This window comes from Chiloscyllium plagiosum, unplaced genomic scaffold (genome assembly GCF_037043375.1).
Source record: "Chiloscyllium plagiosum isolate Xiang-an unplaced genomic scaffold, Cpla_swu_hap1 HiC_scaffold_8, whole genome shotgun sequence".
NCBI classification, from domain to species: domain Eukaryota; kingdom Metazoa; phylum Chordata; class Chondrichthyes; order Orectolobiformes; family Hemiscylliidae; genus Chiloscyllium; species Chiloscyllium plagiosum.
The window spans coordinates 2,501,741-2,520,919 of NW_028270146.1; the positions used below are offsets into that span (position 1 = coordinate 2,501,741).

Sequence of the window (19,179 nt, forward strand, 5' to 3'; positions counted from 1 at the left end):
GGCCTCCAGTCTGAAAAACAATATTCCACCACCACCCTCTGTCTTCTACCTTTGAGCCAATTCTGTATCCAAATGGCTAGTTCTTTCTGTATTCCACGAGATCTAACCTTGCTAACCAGTCTCCCACGAGGAACCTTGTCGAATGCCTTACTGAAGTCTATATAGATCACGTCCACCGCTCTGCCCTTATCAATATGTTACCTGAGAGTATGAAGCAAGCATAGTAGTGGGAGGTTGTGCATGGAGTCAGAGGAGGTAGGGGAAGTGCTAAATTAATATTTTTCATCAGTATTCACATTAGAAAAAAACAATGTGGTCAAGGAGAACACTGAGATACAGACAACTAGACTGAATGGGATTGAGTACATAAGGAGGAGGTGTTAGCAATTCTGTAAAGTATAAAAATAAATAAGTCCCCTGGGGGGATGGGGTTTATCCTAGAATTCTCTGAGAAGCCAGGGAGGAGATTGCTAAGCCTCTGGCTTCCATCTTTATGTCGTCATTGTCTACAGGAATAATTCCAGAAGACTGGAGGATAACAAATGTTGTTCCCTTGTTTAAGGAGGGGAGTAGAGACAATCATGGAAATTATAGACCTGTGAGCCTTACTTTGGTTATGGGTAAAGTGTTGGAAAAGGTTATAAGGGATAGGACTTATAATCATCTACAGATGAATAAGTTGATTAGGGATAGACAACACAGTTTTGTGAAAGATAGGTTGTGCCTCGCAAACCTTATTGTGTTCTTTGAGAAGGTGTCCAAACAGGTAGGTGAGGGTAAAGCGGTTGATGTATATATGGATTTCAGTAAGGCGTTTGATAAGGTTCCCCATGGTAGGCTACTGCACAAAATATGGAGCCATGGGATTGAGGGTGATTTAGCAGTTTGGATTAGAAGTTGGCTACCTGAAAGAAGATAGAGGGTGGTAGTTGATAGGAAATATTCATCCTGGAGTTCAGTTACTAGCGGGGTAATGCAAGAATCTGTTTTGGGTCCACTGGTGTTTGTAATTTATATAAATGACCTGGATGAAGACATAGAAGTTGGGTTAGTAAATTTGTGGATGACACTAAGGTCGATAGAGTTGTGGATAGTAACAAAGGATGTTGTAGGTTACAGAGAGACATAGATAAGCTGCAGAGCTGGGCGGAGAGGTGACAAGTAGAGTTTAATGTGGAAAAGTGTGAGGTACTTGAGTTTGGAAGGAGTAACAGGAATGCAGAGTACTGGGTTAATGGTAAGATTCTTGGTAATGTCGATGAGCAGAGAGATCTCAGTGTCCATGTACGTAGACCCCTCAAAGTTGCCACCCAGGTTGGTAGGGTTGTTAAGAAGGTGTACAGTGTGTTAGCTTTTATTGGTAGAGGGATTGAGTTCCAGAACTATGAGATCGTGCTGGACCTGTACAAAACTCTGGTGCGGCCGCACTTGGAGTATTGCGTACAGTTCTGGTCACCACATTATTGGAAGGATGTGGAAACTTTGAAAAGGGTTCAGAGGAGATTTACCAGGATGTTGCCTGGTATGGAAGGAAGGTCTTAAGAGGAAAGGCTGAGGGACCTGAGGCTGTTTTTATTGGCGGGAAGAAGGTTGAGCGTTGACTTAATTGAGACATATAAGATAATCAGAGAGTTAGATAGGTTGGACAGTGAGAGCCCTTTTCCTCGGATGGCGATGGCTAGCAGAGGGGACATAGCTTTAAATTGAGAGGTGATGGATATAGGACAGATGTCAGAGGTAGTTTCTTTACTCAGAGAGTAGCGGGGCATGGAATGCACTACCTGCAACAGTAATAGACTCGCCAACTTTTAAGGGCATTTAAATGGTCATTGGATAGGCATATGGAGGAGAATGGAATAGTGTAGGTTAGATGTGCTTCAGATTGGTTCCACAGGTCAATGCAACATTGAGGGCTAAAGGGCCTGCACAACCCTGTAATGTTCTATGTTCTAAAGATCTCCCAGTCCATCTTATCTTTGATTACTTGAAGCGTGACACTGCACTGTAATAGCTTAAGTTAGCCCAGACACTCAATACCAGAGGAATATAATGTTTGTATGTAGTTAGTTACTATTGTCTGTTGGATCCTTCAATACCACAATATTCATACCCGGTTTTGTATGTTACAAGAGCTAAACTAAGTAGTACAACATCAGGTGAAATAACTGTTGGAGGCAAATTCACACTATGGTAACAGCAATGGCTGTCCATAAAGGACTCTGATACCTAGCAATAAATACATGAAAAACTAACTGAAGACCAACTGGACAAAGGACAAATCATCAACAAATTGGTTGAAATGACAACTCCTGGGACAGTGGAGTAAGGCTGTTCTTTCCACACCAAACTGATCTTGGCTTTATCAAGTTAGACTTCATGAAATTTCTTTCCAATTTATTCTATCATTTAGCAAAGTGGATTTCTTGAAATGGACGCCAATAGGTTTTGGTTTTAGTCTGTTTTAAGATGTCAGAAACATAATTTGGCAAAGTAACCTATGTACATCATTTTCAAGGAAGCAAACAATTTAACAGTTCTGTACAGATGTTTGATCCTGGGATTGGTCTCCGATGGTCAGTCAGGTTCTCTGTGGGACTGAGATGAGTTGGTCAGAGAGCACACAGTCCTGCAGCTTGTCTCAGTGAAGCCCTGTGACCTTCTGTGACTGTGTCTCAGCCACATTCTCTTTCTCAGAGGATTTGGATTATCCTGTGTCAATGCTCAGGTGCCCAGGAAACTGCCCTGCTTTGGAGACAGGCTGGAACACAGACGTCTCTGTCTATCTTGCGGTGATCCTGAGAAGGTCTTCGGAAGGATGTAACATTCACCTTTTTGGCTGTTCTTGCTGTTCTTAATGGATTACTGTTACATTCAATCGACAGACACAAACCCATTCCGGATCTTGTTACTTTGGCAACAATGTGAACAGGTACCTGTTCATTTCCTGCTTCAGCTTTAAGACTTTAGCATTTGTGATAAACTTTGTGAAACTGCAGGTCAAGTCCTGTAGAATCCAGCTCAACAATTGAGTGGCACTGCGCGGAGTGAGAGATCAGTGAGGCTGGTGCTGACTCCGTATGTTGTGTATGTGTATGTGGCTCCTTGAGGCAAGGTGAGACCAGGAGTCTTAGTTTGTGGTCACAGCTAATTCCAAGTGTCCTTTCTGTCAACCTCACAGGTGAAGCCGTGCTGGAGTGTTGCTGTGTGTCTGTTGAAAGGAGTGGCTCTGATAAACCAACTCTTCACTTGGGGACACCATCATTGAACACAGACCCTCATGGCTTTTCAACACACTGCTGAAATATTTCAGCTCTTCGTTCAGCTGTTTAATTTCCTTCCTTAAGGCAGCATTTTCTTTCTCTAAGTATTCACTTTCCTGCAGAAGAAAACAAAAATAAAATATTGGAGGACCTTTCTGAAAAGTTTTATCAAGGCTTAAAGGTTGGTGTGGGAGAGAGGATTTGAATTGCTGGAACGTGGACAAGTTCTGGGAAAGTGGGAGCTGTACCGATGGGATAATGTTCACCAGGGCCATATTGAGATTAACGTTCTAGCAAACTGTATAACTAAGAAAGTAGAGCAGGCTTTAAACCAGTAAGAGTGAGGAGTAAGTACCGAGGGAAGATGTGATACATTAAAGAGAAATGATAAGGCAAGAGAGTAAGGTAGCAATAAGAGAAGTTATAATGAGAGGATGACAGGAAGCAGCAGAGCGTATAATCTTCAGAGTGTGCCAGCAGATAAAGCTAGAAGTTGTGAAAATGGTACAAAGACGGAACTAAAGGCTGTATATCTGCACATGGCATTTGTAATAAACAGATGAGTGGTATGCTCAAATAGAAATAGATTTTTCAGATCTGATAACCAACACAAAGCAAGGAGTGCAAAATGTCAAATACAGGAACCTGAATGTTGAAAGTCTCTTGCAATATTTGGGGAGGACAGGAAGTTAAAATAATTGAGGAAGGGTAGCTACGTTAATTAGGAATGACACTACTACAACAAGATGTAGAGGAGCTGATGTTGGACTGGGGTGGACAAAGTTAAAAATCACACAACACTGGGTTATAGTCCATAAGGTTTAGCTTTCAGAGCGCTGCTCCTTCATCAGGTAGCTGTGGACCAGGACCATAAGACAGAATTTATAGCAAAAGATTACAGTGTCATACAACTGAAATAATATTGAACAAACCTAGATTGCTGTTAAGTCTTTCATCTTTTGGAATGGGTTGCAGTTTTCAGTTCATTAAATAGAAGTAGAACCAGTCTGTCTCAAGATTGGGATACAGACAGATTCTGACCTCACACCTTCAATGCATTGTCTGAGCTGAAGTGTCACCTTTTTTTTATAAAACCTTAGGTTACCTCAAGAAGGTGACTTAAAAGAAGTTCTGGGATTTACATATTAATGAACCAAAACCTGCAACCCATTCTAAAAGATGAAAGATTGTTCAATACATTATTTCAGTTGCATGACACTGTAATATTTTTCTATAAATTCTGTGTCTTGTGGTCCTGCTTCACAGCTACCTGATGAAGGAGCAGTGCTCTGAAAGTGGTGTTTCCAAATAACCCTGTTGGACTATAACCTGGTATTGTGTGATTTTTAACTACAACTACAACAAGAAAATGACCTTACTTCCAAAGACCAGGATGTAGAACAGCTTTGGGCATAGATCACAAATAAAATAGTAAAAAGCCACTCCTGGGTGTAAGTGTACAGGCTCTTTAACAGAAACCACCTCATAGGACTGAAAATATCAGAAGAAATAATGTGCTTTATGAGAAAGATAGAGATTATTTTAATCAACTTATACCTTGAACATATCAATTGGCAAAGACAGCCTGGGAACTGAAATCTGAAAATATTGTGAAGACAGTTTCCTAGAGCAGCATGTTCTAGAATCAAGCAGGAAGAAGATTTCTATTTTCAAGTATTTATTTATTATTGTGGAAATCACTGGCTGGGCTAGCAGTTATTGCCTGTTCATAGTTGACCTTGAGAAAATGGTGGTAATAAGCCATCTTGAACCACTGCAGTCCATTTGCTGTAGGTAGACCCGCAATGCCATGAGGGAGAGAATTCCAAGATTTTGATCCAGTGACATTGAAGGAATGGCAATATATTTCTAAGTCAGGATGGTGAGTAGCTTGGAGGGGAACTTGAAGGTGGTGCTGTTCCAATGTATCTGCTGCCCCCATCCCTTTAATTGGAAATTCTTGTGGGTTTGGAAGATGTTGTCTAAGGATCTTTGGTGAATGTCTGCAGTGCACCTTAGAACATAGATAGAACATAGAACAATACAACACAGAACAGGCCCTTCGGCCCACGATGTTGTGCCGAACATTTGTCCTAGCTTAAGCACCCATCCATGTACCTATCCAATTGTCGCTTAAAGGTCACCAAAGATTCTGACTCTACCACTCCCACAGGCAGCGCATTCCATGCCCCCACCACTCTCTGGGTAAAGAACCCACCCCTGACATCTCCCCTATACCTTCCACCCTTCACCTTAAATTTATGTCCCCTTGTAACACTCTGTTGTACCCGGGGAAAAAGTTTCTGACTGTCTACTCTATCTATTCCTCTGATCATCTTATACACCTCTATCAAGTCACCCCTCATCCTTCGCCGTTCCAATGAGAAAAGGCCTAGCACTCTTAACCTATCCTCGTACGACCTATTCTCCATTCCAGGCAACATCCTGGTAAATCTTCTCTGCACCCTCTCCAAAGCTTTCACATCTTTCCTGAGGTGAGGCGACCAGAACTGCACACAGTACTCCAAATGTGGCCGAACCAAAGTCCTGTACAGTTGCAACATCACTTCACGACTCTTGAATTCAATCCCTCTGCTAATGAACACTAATACACCATAGGCCTTCTTTCAAGCTCTATCCACCTGAGTGGCAACTTTCAAAGACCTATGAACATAGACCCCAAGATCCCTCTGCTCCTCCACCACACTAAGAACCCTACCGTTAACTCTGTATTCCGCATTCTTATTTGTCTTTCCAAAATGGACAACCTCACACTTGTCAGGGTTGAACTCCATCTGCCACTCCTCAGCCCAGCTCTGCATCATATCCAAGTCTCTTTGCAGCCGACAAGAGCCCTCCTCACTATCCACAACTCCACCAATCTTCGTATCATCTGCAAATTTACTGACCCACCCTTCGACTCCCTGATCCAAGTCATTAATAAAAATTATGAACAGCAGAGGATCCAGAACTGATCCCTGCGGAACTCCACTTGTAACTGGGTTCCAGGCTGAATATTTACCATCTACCACCACTCTCTGACTTTGACCGGTTAGCCAGTTTTCTATCCACTTGGCCAAATTTCCCTCTATCCCATGCCTCCTGACTTTTCACATAAGCCTACAATGGGGAACCTTATCAAATGCCTTACTAAAATCCATGTATACTACATCCACTGCTCTACCCTCATCCACATGCTTGGTTACCTCCTCAAAGAATTCAATCAGACTTGTAAGGCAAGACCGACCCTTCACAAATCCGTGCTGGCTGTCCCTAATCAAGCAGTGCCTTTCCAGATACTCATAAATCCTATCCGTCAGTACCCTTTCCATTACTTTCCCTACCACCGAAGTAAGAATAACTGGCCTGTAATTCCCGGGGTTATCCCTATTCTCTTTTTTGAACAAGGGCACAACATTCGCCACTCTCCAGTCCCCTGGTACCACCCCCGTTGACAGTGAAGATGAAAAGATCATTGCCAACGGTACTGCAATTTCCTCTCTTGTTTCCCACATAATCCTAGGATATATCCCATCAGGCCCGGGGGACTTGTCTATCCTCAAGTTGTTCAAAATGTCCAACACATCTTCCTTCCTAACATGTATCTCCTCTAGCTTACCGTTTCACACTCACCTCTTCAACAATACGGTTCCTCTCATTCGTAAATACTGAAGAAAAGTACTCATTCAAGACCTCTCCTATCTCTTCCGACTCAATACACAGTCTCCCACTACTGTCCTTGATTGGACCTACCCTCATTCTCGTCATTCTCATGTTTCTCACATACGCATAAAATGCCTTTGGGTTATCCTTGATCCTATCCGCCAGAGATTTTTCATGCCCTCTCTTGGCTCTCCTAATCCCTTTCTTCAGGTCCCTTCTGGCTCTCCTGTATCCCTCCACTGCTCTGTCTGAACCCTGTTTCCTCAACCTTATGTAAGCCTCCTTCTTCCTCTTTACAAGACATTCAACCTCCCTCGTCAACCAAGATTCCCTCACACGACCATTTCTTTCCTGTCTGACCGGTACATACATATCAAGGACACGTCGTATCTGTTCCTTGAAAAAGTTCCACATTTCCACGACATCCTTCCCCAACAGCCTATGCTCCCAACTTATGCTCCTCAGATCCTGTCTTACATCATTGTAATTACCCTTCCCCCAATTGTAAAACCTACCCTGTTGCACGCACCTATCTCTCTCCATAACCAAGGTGAAAGTTACAGAATTGTGGTCACCATCACCAAAATGTTCACCCACTAACAAGCCCATCACTTGTCCCGGTTCATTACCGAGTACCAAATCCAAAATGGCCTCCCCTCTGGTCGGACAATCTACATACTGTGTTAGAAAAGCTTTCTGGACACACTGCACAAACACCGCCCCGTTCAATCTACTTGATCTAAAGAGCTTCCAATCAATGTTTGGGAAGTTGAAATCACCCATGACTACTACCCTGTGGCTTCTGCACCTTTCCAAAATCTGTTTCCCAATCTGTTTCTCCACATCTCTGCTGCTATTGGGGGGCCTATAGTAAACACCCAACAAGGTGACTGCACCTTTCCTATTTCTGACTTCAGCCCATACTACCTCTGAAGGCAGATCCCCCTCGAACTGCCTTTCTGTAGCTGTTATACCATTTCTAATTAGCAACGCCACCCCCCCTCCTTTTTTACCACCCTCCCTAATCCTACTGAAACATCTGTAACCAGGAACCTCCAACAACCATTCCTGTCCCTCTTCTATCCACCTTATAGGTAGTTTGTGTCTCACTAACTTGATTGAGTTTTTTTTTGAAGTGACAAAGAAGATTGATAAAGGCAGAGCACTGGACATTGTATGGACTTCAGCAAGGTATTCAACAAGGTTCTGCATGATAGGCTAGTTAGCAAGGTTAGAGCACATGCGATCTGGGCGAGTTATCCAATTGATACAAAATTGGCTTGAAGATAGGAAACAGAGTGTGATGATGGAGGGTTATTTTTCAGACTGGAGACCTGTGACCAGTGGTGTGCCACAAAGATCACTGCTGAGTCCACCACTTTTTAACATTTATATAAATGTTAAATATATGAGGTATGGTTAGTAAGTTTGCAGGTGACACCAAAATTGGTGGTATAGCGGACAGTGGAGAAGGCTACCTCAGAGTACAATTGGACCTTGATCAGATGGGCCAGTGGGCTGAGGAGTGGCAGATGGGCCAGTGGGGCCCACTGATGGGGCCTCAGATGGGCCAGTGGGCTAAGGAGTGGCAGATGGATTTTAATTTAGATAAATATAAAGTCTTGCATTTTGGAAAGGCAAATTAGGACAGGACTTATATACTTAATGGTACGGTCCTGAGGAGTGCTGGTTCCTTGTCTCTTTAAAGCACAGCCATGGTTGGACAGGGTAGTAAAGAAGGCATTTGGTATGCTTGCTTTTATTGATCAGTGCATTGAATATAGGAGCTGGGATGTCATGTTGCGGCTGTACATTGGTTAGGCCACTTTTGGAAAATGCATTCAGTTCTGGTCTCCTTACGACAGTAATGCTGTGGTGAAACTTGAAAGAGTTCGGAAAAGATTTACAATGATGTTGCCAGGGTTGGAGAATTTGAGCTTTAGGGAGAGGCTGAATAGGTTGGCCTTAGAGTTTCGGAGGCTGAGGGATGACATTATACAGTTTTATAAAATCATGAGGCATGAAAAGTTTAAATAGACAAGGGTATGGGAGTCCAAATCTAGAAGGCATAAGATTAAAGTGAGAGGAGAAAGATTTTAAAGGGACCTGAGAAGCAACTTTTTCACACAGAGGATGGTGCATGTATGGAATGAACAGCCAGAGGCAGTGGTGGAAGCTAGTACAATAACAACATATAAAAGGCATCTGGCTGGGTATAAGAACAGATAGAATTTAGAGGGATATAGGCAAAAGACACTAGGTCAGCTTGGGACGGGCTGATTGGTGTGGATGATTTGGACCAAAAGGTCTGTTTTTATGCTGCATAATACTATGACTTTGAGTGTGAATGGTGCTGAACATTGTGCCATCACCAGAGAATAGCCCCACTTCTGACCTTAGGTGGAGGGAACATCATTGATGAAACAGCTGAAGCTGGTTGGGCCTACCCTGACGAACTCCTGCAGAGATGTCCTGGAGCTAAGATGATTGACCTCCATTAACCATAACTATCTTTCTATGTGCCAGATATGAGTCCAAGCAGCAGATGTTTGTCTCCTGATTCCCATTGATTCCAGTTTTGTTTGGGCTCCTTGATGCCATACTTGGTCAAATTCAGCCTTGATGTCAAGGGCTGTCACTCTCCCCTCCCCTCTGGAATTCAGTTCTTTTATCCATGTTTGGACCAAGGCTCTGATGAGGTCAGGAGTTGAATGGGCCTGTGGAACCCAAACTGGGTATCACTGAGCAAATTATTGCTGAGCAGGTGCTGCTTGATAGCACTTTTGATGGCACCTTCCATCACTTTACTGATGATTGAGAGTAGACTCCCTCATCCATGAGGAATCTCTCAAACTCAGCCTTCAGTAATGATCAATGATCCAGTCTTCACTGTTCCCTGGGGAACGTTATTCCCAATTTAACCACCCTCAGGGTGAAAAAAAAATCCTCATCTCTGTTCTGATTTTCAGTCTCCCTACAAGAGGGAACAGCTTCAGGTTATCCACCCCACCCAGTCCTCCCAAGGTCTTATGTCTCCTGGTGGAGGGAGGAATATATGGCCCCAGAGTTAGTTGCTAACTAGAAACAGAGATATGTGTAAATGGGCCAATTTATTGCTGATTGAGTTGACAATCTGAATAGCCGACTCCTGCTGATACTTTCTATCTTCTCATTTTCAATCTGAAAGAACACTGGTCACTGACATACTGGTGACTTTTTCAGAAAGTTACTGTCATTAATCAGATAAAAATAACACATTTTTCATCCTCCTTATGCCTACCCTGGCAGGGGGTGGAAGGGCAGGGTCATGTCAGACGATTGGAAATTTGGTGGAAACCATTCTCACCCACACTGTCTAGTTTGTGACTCCAGGACTAAGTACAACATAACCAGGTGAACTATAGTCAGGCCTGAGGCAACTGAGTCTGTAACTCAAACCTCATTGTCTCTGCTGCTTGGTTATAACAGGACATAGATCTAATTCTACAGGCTTATAAACACAGAGTTTCTGAGGATGAAAGCCCTATTTGTTTTAGAAGTGGATTAAAGTAGACATGATGTGAAAGAGAGAGAAAAAAAGATAGAAAAAAAAAGATAGAGAAAGGCCAAAGAGAGGGAGAAGGCGATTTCTTGTATCAAGCCTTAAGTAGATTCTTGGTCAGGAACATTGTGATTCATTCATTTCAGAATCTAGGACGGTTACTGTGTTAACCTGGATTAGTGGTGCTGGAAGAGCACAGCAGTTGGCAGCATCCGAGGAGCAGTAAAATTGACGTTTCGGGCAAAAGCCCATATTCCTGATGAAGGGCTTTTGCCCGAAACGTCGATTTTACTGCTCCTCAGATGCTGCCTGAACTGCTGTGCTCTTCCAGCACCACTAATCCAGAATCTGGTTTCCAGCATCTGCATTGTTTTTACCCACTGTGTTAACCTGGCTGAACCAACCAACTGCAGGAAATGTGCAGGTCACCAGCAACTTACAAACCAAATTCACTGCTTCCTCTGACAGTTTCACATTCATGACAACCACAGCAATATCTCAAACTGAACAGTTTCTCACATAAACTTTGCACTCTCGCTGCATTTGGGGGAGAGATGATGGCATGCATATGATATCCTATGTATTATTTATTAGATACCACACACCATATATGACACAGTATATACTGTGGAGTGTATGCTATGTATTGCATTTTATATATTGAATGTTACAGTGATTCCCACAAAAGCAATGTGTTTCACTGTTTGCTGAGGGTTACGTATATTTTCCAGAGAGAGGGAACAGGACACCACACATCTCTCTTTGTTTGAATGAATGAGAGAGGGTGGTTTTCAGTTTGACGTGGAGATAAAATTACTTCCACTCTTTACAGAAACCTGCACTCAGATGCACTCAGACACCGTGGGATCTTGAGCCACAGGGAGGGGCTCAGACTCAAACCACTGTCTATCAGATGAACATACAGAGCAGCACAAAGACAACATCTCAAACTGTCCTCATAAAATCAGCACAGGATGAAAGTTGAATCAAAAGTGTGAAATAGATCAGAGGCACCATGATGGAGGAAATTTTGAAACAAAGAGCAGGAACGGTTTGGAAAGCACAGCCTGTGAAATGAAGGACAGTGACGAATTGGTCAGATCACCTCATTCTTCAAATAAAACCTTCGCATTTTCAGCTGAATTTGACAGGCAAAACATCTCCATTAGCATCTTACCTCCAATAGTGCGGCACTCCCTCAGTACTGACCCTCTGACCGTGCAGTGCTCCCTCAGCACTGACCCTCCAACAGTGCAGTGCTCCCTCAGAGCCTGAGGAGAAAGTGAGGTCTGCAGATGCTGGAGATCAGAGCTGAAAATGTGTTGCTGGAAAAGCGCAGCAGGTCAGGCAGCATCCAGGGAACAGGAGAATCGACGTTTCGGGCATAAGCCCTTCTTCAGGATTCCTGAAGAAGGGCTTATGCCCGAAACGTCGATTCTCCTGTTCCCTGGATGCTGCCTGACCTGCTGCGCTTTTCCAGCAACACATTTTCAGCTCCCTCAGAGCCTGACCTTCCAACAGTGCTGCGCTCCCTCAGCACTGATCCTCTGACAGTGCAGTGCTCCCTCAGAGCCTAACCTTCCAACAGTGCTGCGTTCCCTCAGCACTGACCCTCTGACAGTGCTGTGCTCCCTCAGTGCTGACCATCCAATAATGCAGTACTTCCTCAGTACTGATCCTCTGACAGTGCTGCATTCCCTCAGTACTGACCTTCTGACAGTGTGGCACACTCTCAGTACTGACCCTCCGACAGTGTGACAATCCCTCAGCATTGACTCTCTGGCAATGCGGCACTCCCTCAGCACTGACCCTCCAACAGTGCAGTACTTCATCATAGGTGAGGTGATGGCCTAGTGGTGTTATCACTGGACTGTTAATCCAGAGACCCAGTTAATGTTCTAGGGACCTGGGTTTGAATCCTGCCACAGCAGATGGTGGAATTTGAATTTAATGAAATTCTGGAATTAAAAAGTCTCATGATGACCATGAACCTTGAAAAACCCATCTGATTCACTAATGTGACTCCAGACCCACAACAATGTGGTTGACTCCAAACTGCCCTCTAGTCAATTAGGAATGTGCAATAAATACTGACCTAGCTAGAGATCCCCACATCTCATGAATAAATAAAAAAAGCTCCCTCAGTACTGACCCTCTGACAGTGCCCACTCCGTTACGCTGATCTTCTGACAGTGCAGCTCTGATAGTTATCCCAGTGAAAGTGTTAGTCCATGTTATGAGGATTAATTTGCTGGAGTTTCCAGGATTGATTAGCTGACCAAGTTGAAACACATAGGGCTCTGTGGGGTAACAGAGATGCTGTTTCCCCCTGGGCTAGGGGAATTCAGAACTCCAAAACACAATCACTGGTTCATGAGACAAAAAGAAGAAGAAATGTCTTCATTTGGAGTGCTGGGAATCCTTGGAATTCTGTGTCTCCGAGGGTTGGGGAGTTTATGTATGAAAGTCTGGAACAGACTGACTTTTCCTGTCAAGGGACATGGGGAATGTGTTCATGGGATTAGCCATGATTGTATAAAATGATCCTCCTCAATGGGCCGATTGGCTTTTATTGTGTAGATTAGATTAGATTACTTACAGTGTGGAAACAGGCCCTTCGGCCCAACAAGTCCACAACGCCCCGCCGAAGCACAACCCACCCATACCCCTACATTTACCCCTTACCTAACACTACGGGCAATTTAGCATGGCCAATTCACCTGACCCTGCACATCTTTGGACTGTGGGAGGAAACCGGAGCACCCGGAGGAAACCCACGCAGACACGGGGAGAATGTGCAAACTCCACACAGCCAGTCACCTGAGGCGGGAATTGAACCCGGGTCTCTGGCGCTGTGAGGCAGCAGTGCTAACCACTGTGCCACCGTGCCGCCCACGTTTATTACTTACAGTGTGGAAACAGGCCCTTCGGCCCAACAAGTCCACACCGACCCGCCGAAGCGCAACCCACCCATACCCCTACATTTACCTCTTTAACCTAACACTACGGGCAATTTAGCATGGCCAATTCACCTGTAGAAACAGTGCAGATAGATTTCCTATAATGATTCCTGAACTGTGAGCTGATTTGCTGTGGGAATTGAGTAGATTGAGCTATTAGTTCAAGCAGACTAAGTGGTGACTTGGGGGACACCTCTGAGTTTGAAGGACCTTGAGGAGATGGGTGTGGAAAAACTTTAGGTGACATCAGAATAAGGGTCAAAATTACCTGACAGTCTTAAATAAAGCCTGTGGCAGTTTCAGGAGAAACATTCTTCCCCAGGCAACACGGAGAGTGTGGGACTGGCTCAGAGTGGGCACAGAGAATAGCTTTGATATGTTAAAGGAAGAAACTGTAAAACTCAAGGAAGAAAGGAATGGAAGGAGATGGTGATCAGTTCAAATGCTTGGCTCGTGACAAGCAAATCTTCCAGTACTGAGTTAGACGCTTTAACAAAGGGTCAGTTAGACTCGAAACATCAGCTCTTTTCTCTCCTTACAGATGCTGCCAGACTTGCTGAGAATTTCCAGCATTTTCTCTTTTTTGGTTTCCAGTACTGAGTCGAGGTGCTGAATAGCCTGTTTTCATGCTGAAGACTAAACTTGTCCTCTATACCTTCACTTAACACTTTAACCTGATCATGAAGCAGCTGTTGCCTGTTCTAGGATCTGTTACGCCTTGTTCTCCGTTGCTTTGAGACTGTTTCCGGCGACTGAGGATGTCTATCCATTTGACCCCATCGTCTTACCTGGTGTAGTGTATCTGCTTTCAGAGTCTGTCTCTGTCGACTCTTCTGAGCTGCAAGTCGATTCTTTTCCCTTCGCATGACCTTCTTTGTTTCTTCAAAGTTTTCCTGGAACATGGGAAAGAGGGATTGCATTATTTTCCCTGGATACAGAACATGTGCAGTGTCTGTTTTGTGTATGATGTACTGTGTAAGGTTGGATTGGAGCTGGATCGTGGTGTTTGAAAGGTTTGCATTCCATTTCAGGCAGCTCTAGCTCTGCTGCTGTCTCTGATCCAGACTATCCTCCTTCTGGGAGGTCTCACTCCCCAGTTTGTGGCCACTTTACATTTTATATTGTGCCCCCATGTGACAAGTAACATGAACAGCTTTAAGGCAGCACTGTGACTCACTCAGACTCATCGTCAGTGCCAGTGGAATCTCTCAATATAAAATGATCAATAAATTTAAACAGATATGTTATCATTGCCCACTGTGTAACTAAAGTATTCACCTTTGATCTGTAATTCTGATTTACAGCACAGCAAGCATGTACGATCGGTAGTTAATTGCTCTGCCACTTGTTCTGGACCCTCTAATCCATTTGAACCAGTCTACACCAATGGATATTGCTGTTCTCTCTCCTCAGCTCACGCTCAATCAACACCAACTCCCAACTTCCTGACGCCAGCCTCAATGTTTCTGAAATAGACAGAAGAAGCAAACCACCTCCTGCTGCTTTTTGTAAGCTCTGTGCCAGGTGCCGAGAAATCCTTCATGATCTCTTTTACAACAGAAGTACAGGAACAGAAGGTTCAGCCCCATGACCCCATCTCACCACTGAATCACACTATGGCACCTATCTCACCTCCACCTCCCCAGATGTGCTCTGAATCCCTTAAACCACTTTCCCAACTCAACCTTTGTTTCAAAAATGACAATACGTTCACAGCCAGAGAGAAACAGTGAGAGAAACAGAGAGATTTACAGAAACTGAGAGAGACACAGAGATAGAGAGAGAGCGATCCAATCTTCTTTCCCCATTCAGAATCTCCTTGCTCTCATATTAAGAGTTGAATTTTTTTACTAGGGTTTTACAAGTTGAACCTGTCAAAATCTTCACTTAATCACTTTGGTCCACCTTTAAAATCTGAAAATCCAGAGGTTTAAATCCCAGATTGCTACAAACTGCCCATCAAAATCTCACCCTAATGATTTCTGAGTGAAAATAAAAACAAACACTCTTTTACAAAATAGAAATCATGGATAACCCAGAAATTAACTTTACACAAAGTGACTAAATGTGCAGAACTAATCATTATTTGAACTTTCAACAAGCTTTCTTTTATTCCAGAAGATGAAGAATGGCTTTATACATCAGATAAAAGAATGAAATTATATTCAGAGTGTCTTTAACAATCCATGTTAGAGAATGGAACACATTCCACATCTTGCAGAGCATTGTTTCCACAGACTAAAATGCTCTATACTGTCCCCATCAAACACTCCCAGGACAGCAACAGCACAGGGTTAGGTACAGAGTAAAGCTCTGGATTAGTGGTGCTGGAAGAGCACAGCAGTTCAGACAGCATCCAAGGAGCTTCGAAATCGACGTTTCGGGCAAAAGCCCTTCACCAGGAAACTCTACATTGTCCCTCATCAAACATACCCAGGATAGGGACAGCATGGGGTTAGATGCAGTATAAAGTTCCCTTTACATGGTCCCCATCAAACATTCACAGAACAGGGACAATACTCCTGGTGAAGCTGAAAATAGTAAAGCTTTTCTCATTGTTTCCTTTTCAGAAAATAAAATGTACAACTGTGGAAGTGAGTCTTGAAACTATCTGAAGGTGGTTTGGTGTGATGCTGGGACAGTGGTGTGTGGTGTAGAATTGAGTTGTTCGGAAGTGGGACTGCACCATGAGAAGCTCCTGGCCCACAGTGTGTGAGAGAGAGCTGTGGTTGACAGAAATGTTACAGAAACAGATTGTGAGAGACACACATTCCCAGTGAGTAACAGGCCGTTTGTGAACAGAACATCAAATTGTTTTGTAAATTGAGATATTCTTTTTGTGGTAAAATGATTCAAATTTTGAAAAAGAAACCATTTAGATAAAAACAATTGAGAGTAATTGAACATTGTATGGTTTGGACTGGGTCTTGGCTGGGAGCTGAACAAGGGAGAGAGCTCCAGCAAAATATTTAACTGGAGGAGATTCCAGCATCAGCTCTCCCTGTGAAGAGGCTGAGGATGCATAACTGCAAGCTGTGCATGGTACTGTTCAATTTCAGGCATTGAGGGACAGCCTCTCACTGCTTTATACCATGCAGCCCTTTCCCATGCAGAGTGATGGTAAGTTTCTGATAAATCTAGTGGAACTTTTAAAACCACCATCTTGACAGATTGCAGCTTGAGGCTCTTGGCTGAGGTTCGGGGGTGTGAACTGACAAGAGGAGAGTAATCGAGCGCACTGTCCCTGAGCCTGAGCTGCATTGTCCAGCAAGAATCCAGCAACTGGCCTCACACTGAAGACCAGGAGAAATCTCCCAACTACTCTCACTGACCAGGAGCTGTGCTAACCAGCCCGGGAAGGCTCGGGCATTTCCGGAAAGGAAATGAGAAATGTGGGAAATACAGGAAAGAAAACAGGTGCAGGCTGTGATAACATGGCCCGGTCGCTAAGAATTTATATTTAGACATATTAGTCCTGAGAAAAACTGGGCGAAACATTTAAAATGCAGTTTCAAACACAATATCTCTTACACTGTACACTTGCTTAGATCTTTAACATCACCTTCACCATCTATCTGCTCCCTCCCACTGTCCCCACCCGATCCAACAACATTCCTCTTGAATGTACCTGTTTGCCATTGTAAGGCTGGTACCTGTTGTAGCCGCTGTCGCTGCTGTCAGAATCCTGAGCCATCCCTTTCGAAGTAATCCTTAGTGCACTCACCAGCAGTCTCACCGAACCTGCCTCTCATCTCACTTTTCTAAACTCTCAGCCTGCCTCTTCTGGTAATTAACACGGGCCCGTGAAGCTGGAAGTCATGTGATTGTGGCGGAAACTGTGTCACTCACGTCTGGGAATAGAAGCCCAAAAACCCAGCAAAAAACCCAAAGTCTCTCCGTGAGGGGGAGGCAGACATAGAGAACCGACAAAAAAAACTACTGACAGAGACACTGAGAGCAGTTACAAACGAATTCACTGCAGAGAATTCACTTCAGAAAGGTCAGGATTTTCAAAGCTTAAACAAATTTTTTTAAAATCATTCAGGGAATGTGGGTGTCACTTTCCTGGTCAGCACTTATTGCCCCTCCCTAAATGCCCCAGAGGGCACTAAAGAGTGAACCACGTTGCTGTGATTCTGGAGTCACATGTAGACCACCAGATTGTCTTCTGTAAAGGGCAGGAATGAACCAGATGGAATTTGATGACAATCTTCAATGACAATCGTCATCTCCATTAAACCAGGTCTTGATGATTGATTTTTATCAAACCCAGCTTTCACCACTTTCCCTGGTGGGCTTTGAACTCATATCCCCTAAGCGTTAGCCTGGCATTTGCTGGATCACTTACCCTATGACATTTCCATTACACATAGAACGGTACAGCGCAGTACAGGCCCTCCGGGCCTTGATGTTTTGCCAATCTATTGAATCAATCTGAAGCCCTTCAGTATTTCATTTTCGTCCATATGCCTATCCAATGACCGTTTAAATGCCCTTAAAGTTGGTGAGTCTACTACTGTTGCAGTCAGTGCGTTCCACGCCTCTACTACTCTCTAAGTAAAGAACCTACCTCTGACATCTGTCCTTATCTATCACCCCTCAATTTAAAGTTATGTCCCCTTATGCTAGCTATCGCCATGCCAGGAGGAAGGCTTTCACTGTCCACCCTATCTAACCCTCTGATTATCTTATATGTCTCACTTAAGTCAACTCTCAACCTTCTCTCAAACAAAAACAGCCTCAAGTCCCTCAGCCTTTCCTTGTAAGACCTTCCCTCCATACCAGGTAACATCCTAGTAAATCTCCTCTGAACCCTTTCCAAAGTTTCCACATCCTTCCTATAAAGCAGTGACCAGAACTCCATGCAATACTCCAAATGTGGCCACACCAGAGTTTTGTACAGCTGCAGCATAATCTCATAGTTCCGAAACTCAAACCTTCTACCAATAAAAGCTAACACACCGTATGCCTTCTTAATAACCCTATCAACCTAGTTGGCAACTTCCAAGGATCTATGTACCTGTTCACCAAGATCTCTCTGCTCATTGACACTACCAAGAATCTTACCATTAGTCCAGTCCCCTGTATTCCTGTTACTCCTTCCAAAGTGAATCACCTCACACTTTTCCAAATTAAACTCCATTTGCCACCTCTCAGTCCAGCTCTGCTTCATATCTATGCCTCTCTGTAACCTACAACATCCTTTGTCACTATCCACAACTCCACTGACCTCAGTGTCATCCACAAATTTACTAACTCATCCTTCTCTGCACTCATCCAAGTCATTCATAAAAATGACAAACAACAGTGGACCCAAAACAAATCCTTGCGGTACCCCACTCGTAACTAAACTCCAGGATGAATATTTCCCATCAACCACCACCCTCTGTCTTCTTACAACTAGCTAATTCCTGATCCAAATCACTAAATCATCCTCAATCCCATGCCTCCATATTTTGTGCAATACGCTAGGGAACCTTATCAAACACCTTACTGAAATCCATATACACCACATCAACCGCTTTACCCTCATTCACCTGTTTGGTCACCTTCTCAAATAACTCAATAAGGTTTGTGAGGTACATCCTTCACAAAACCGTGTTGACTATCCCTAATCAACTTATTCATCTCTGGATGATTATAAATCCTATCTCTCATAACCTTTTCCAACACTTTACCCACAACCGAAGTAAGGCTTACAGGTCTATAATTTCCAAAGTGGTCCCACTCCCCTTCTTGAATGAGGGGACATTTG

General features: G+C 43.7%; 2 protein-coding genes across 9 annotated transcripts in view; one reads left to right on the forward strand and one right to left on the reverse strand.

Moving 5' to 3' along the window:
• Positions 1-19,179, forward strand: part of LOC122555459 (uncharacterized) — a 47,238-nt gene that overhangs the window by 14,798 nt on the left and 13,261 nt on the right. For 2 of the 8 annotated variants that reach the window (XM_087989533.1, XM_087989534.1), the window contains exons 1-2: positions 3,313-3,441; positions 14,838-16,200. The exons of 2 other annotated variants lie outside the window; for them this stretch is intronic. The gene's annotated coding sequence lies outside the window, so the exon portion shown is untranslated. Of the gene's footprint in view, positions 1-3,312; positions 3,442-11,977; positions 16,201-19,179 lie in introns of those variants that run through there. 4 more of the 8 variants (XM_087989535.1, XM_087989536.1, XM_087989537.1 and 1 more) reach the window with 4 other exon arrangements.
• Positions 2,383-17,233, reverse strand: batf (basic leucine zipper ATF-like transcription factor). Its single transcript, XM_043701488.2, has 3 exons — positions 17,053-17,233; positions 14,213-14,317; positions 2,383-3,376 (listed from the first exon to the last, which is right to left on the reverse strand). Exons 1-3 carry the CDS (start codon positions 17,116-17,118, stop codon positions 3,173-3,175), a joined length of 375 nt encoding a protein of 124 aa, XP_043557423.1. The 5' UTR covers positions 17,119-17,233; the 3' UTR covers positions 2,383-3,172.

Bases quoted from the DNA above. Each gene is read 5' to 3' on its own strand.
- batf (XM_043701488.2), bottom strand. From the start codon at position 17,118: ATGGCTCAGGATTCTGACAGCAGCGACAGCGGCTACAACAGGTACCAG. The intron at 14,318-17,052 runs GTACATTCAAGA...CCCATGTTCCAG, and splicing joins AGCCTTACAATGGCAAACAG to GAAAACTTTGAAGAAACAAA. The intron at 3,377-14,212 runs GTAAGACGATGG...TTTCTTCTGCAG, and splicing joins AAGCAGATACACTACACCAG to GAAAGTGAATACTTAGAGAA.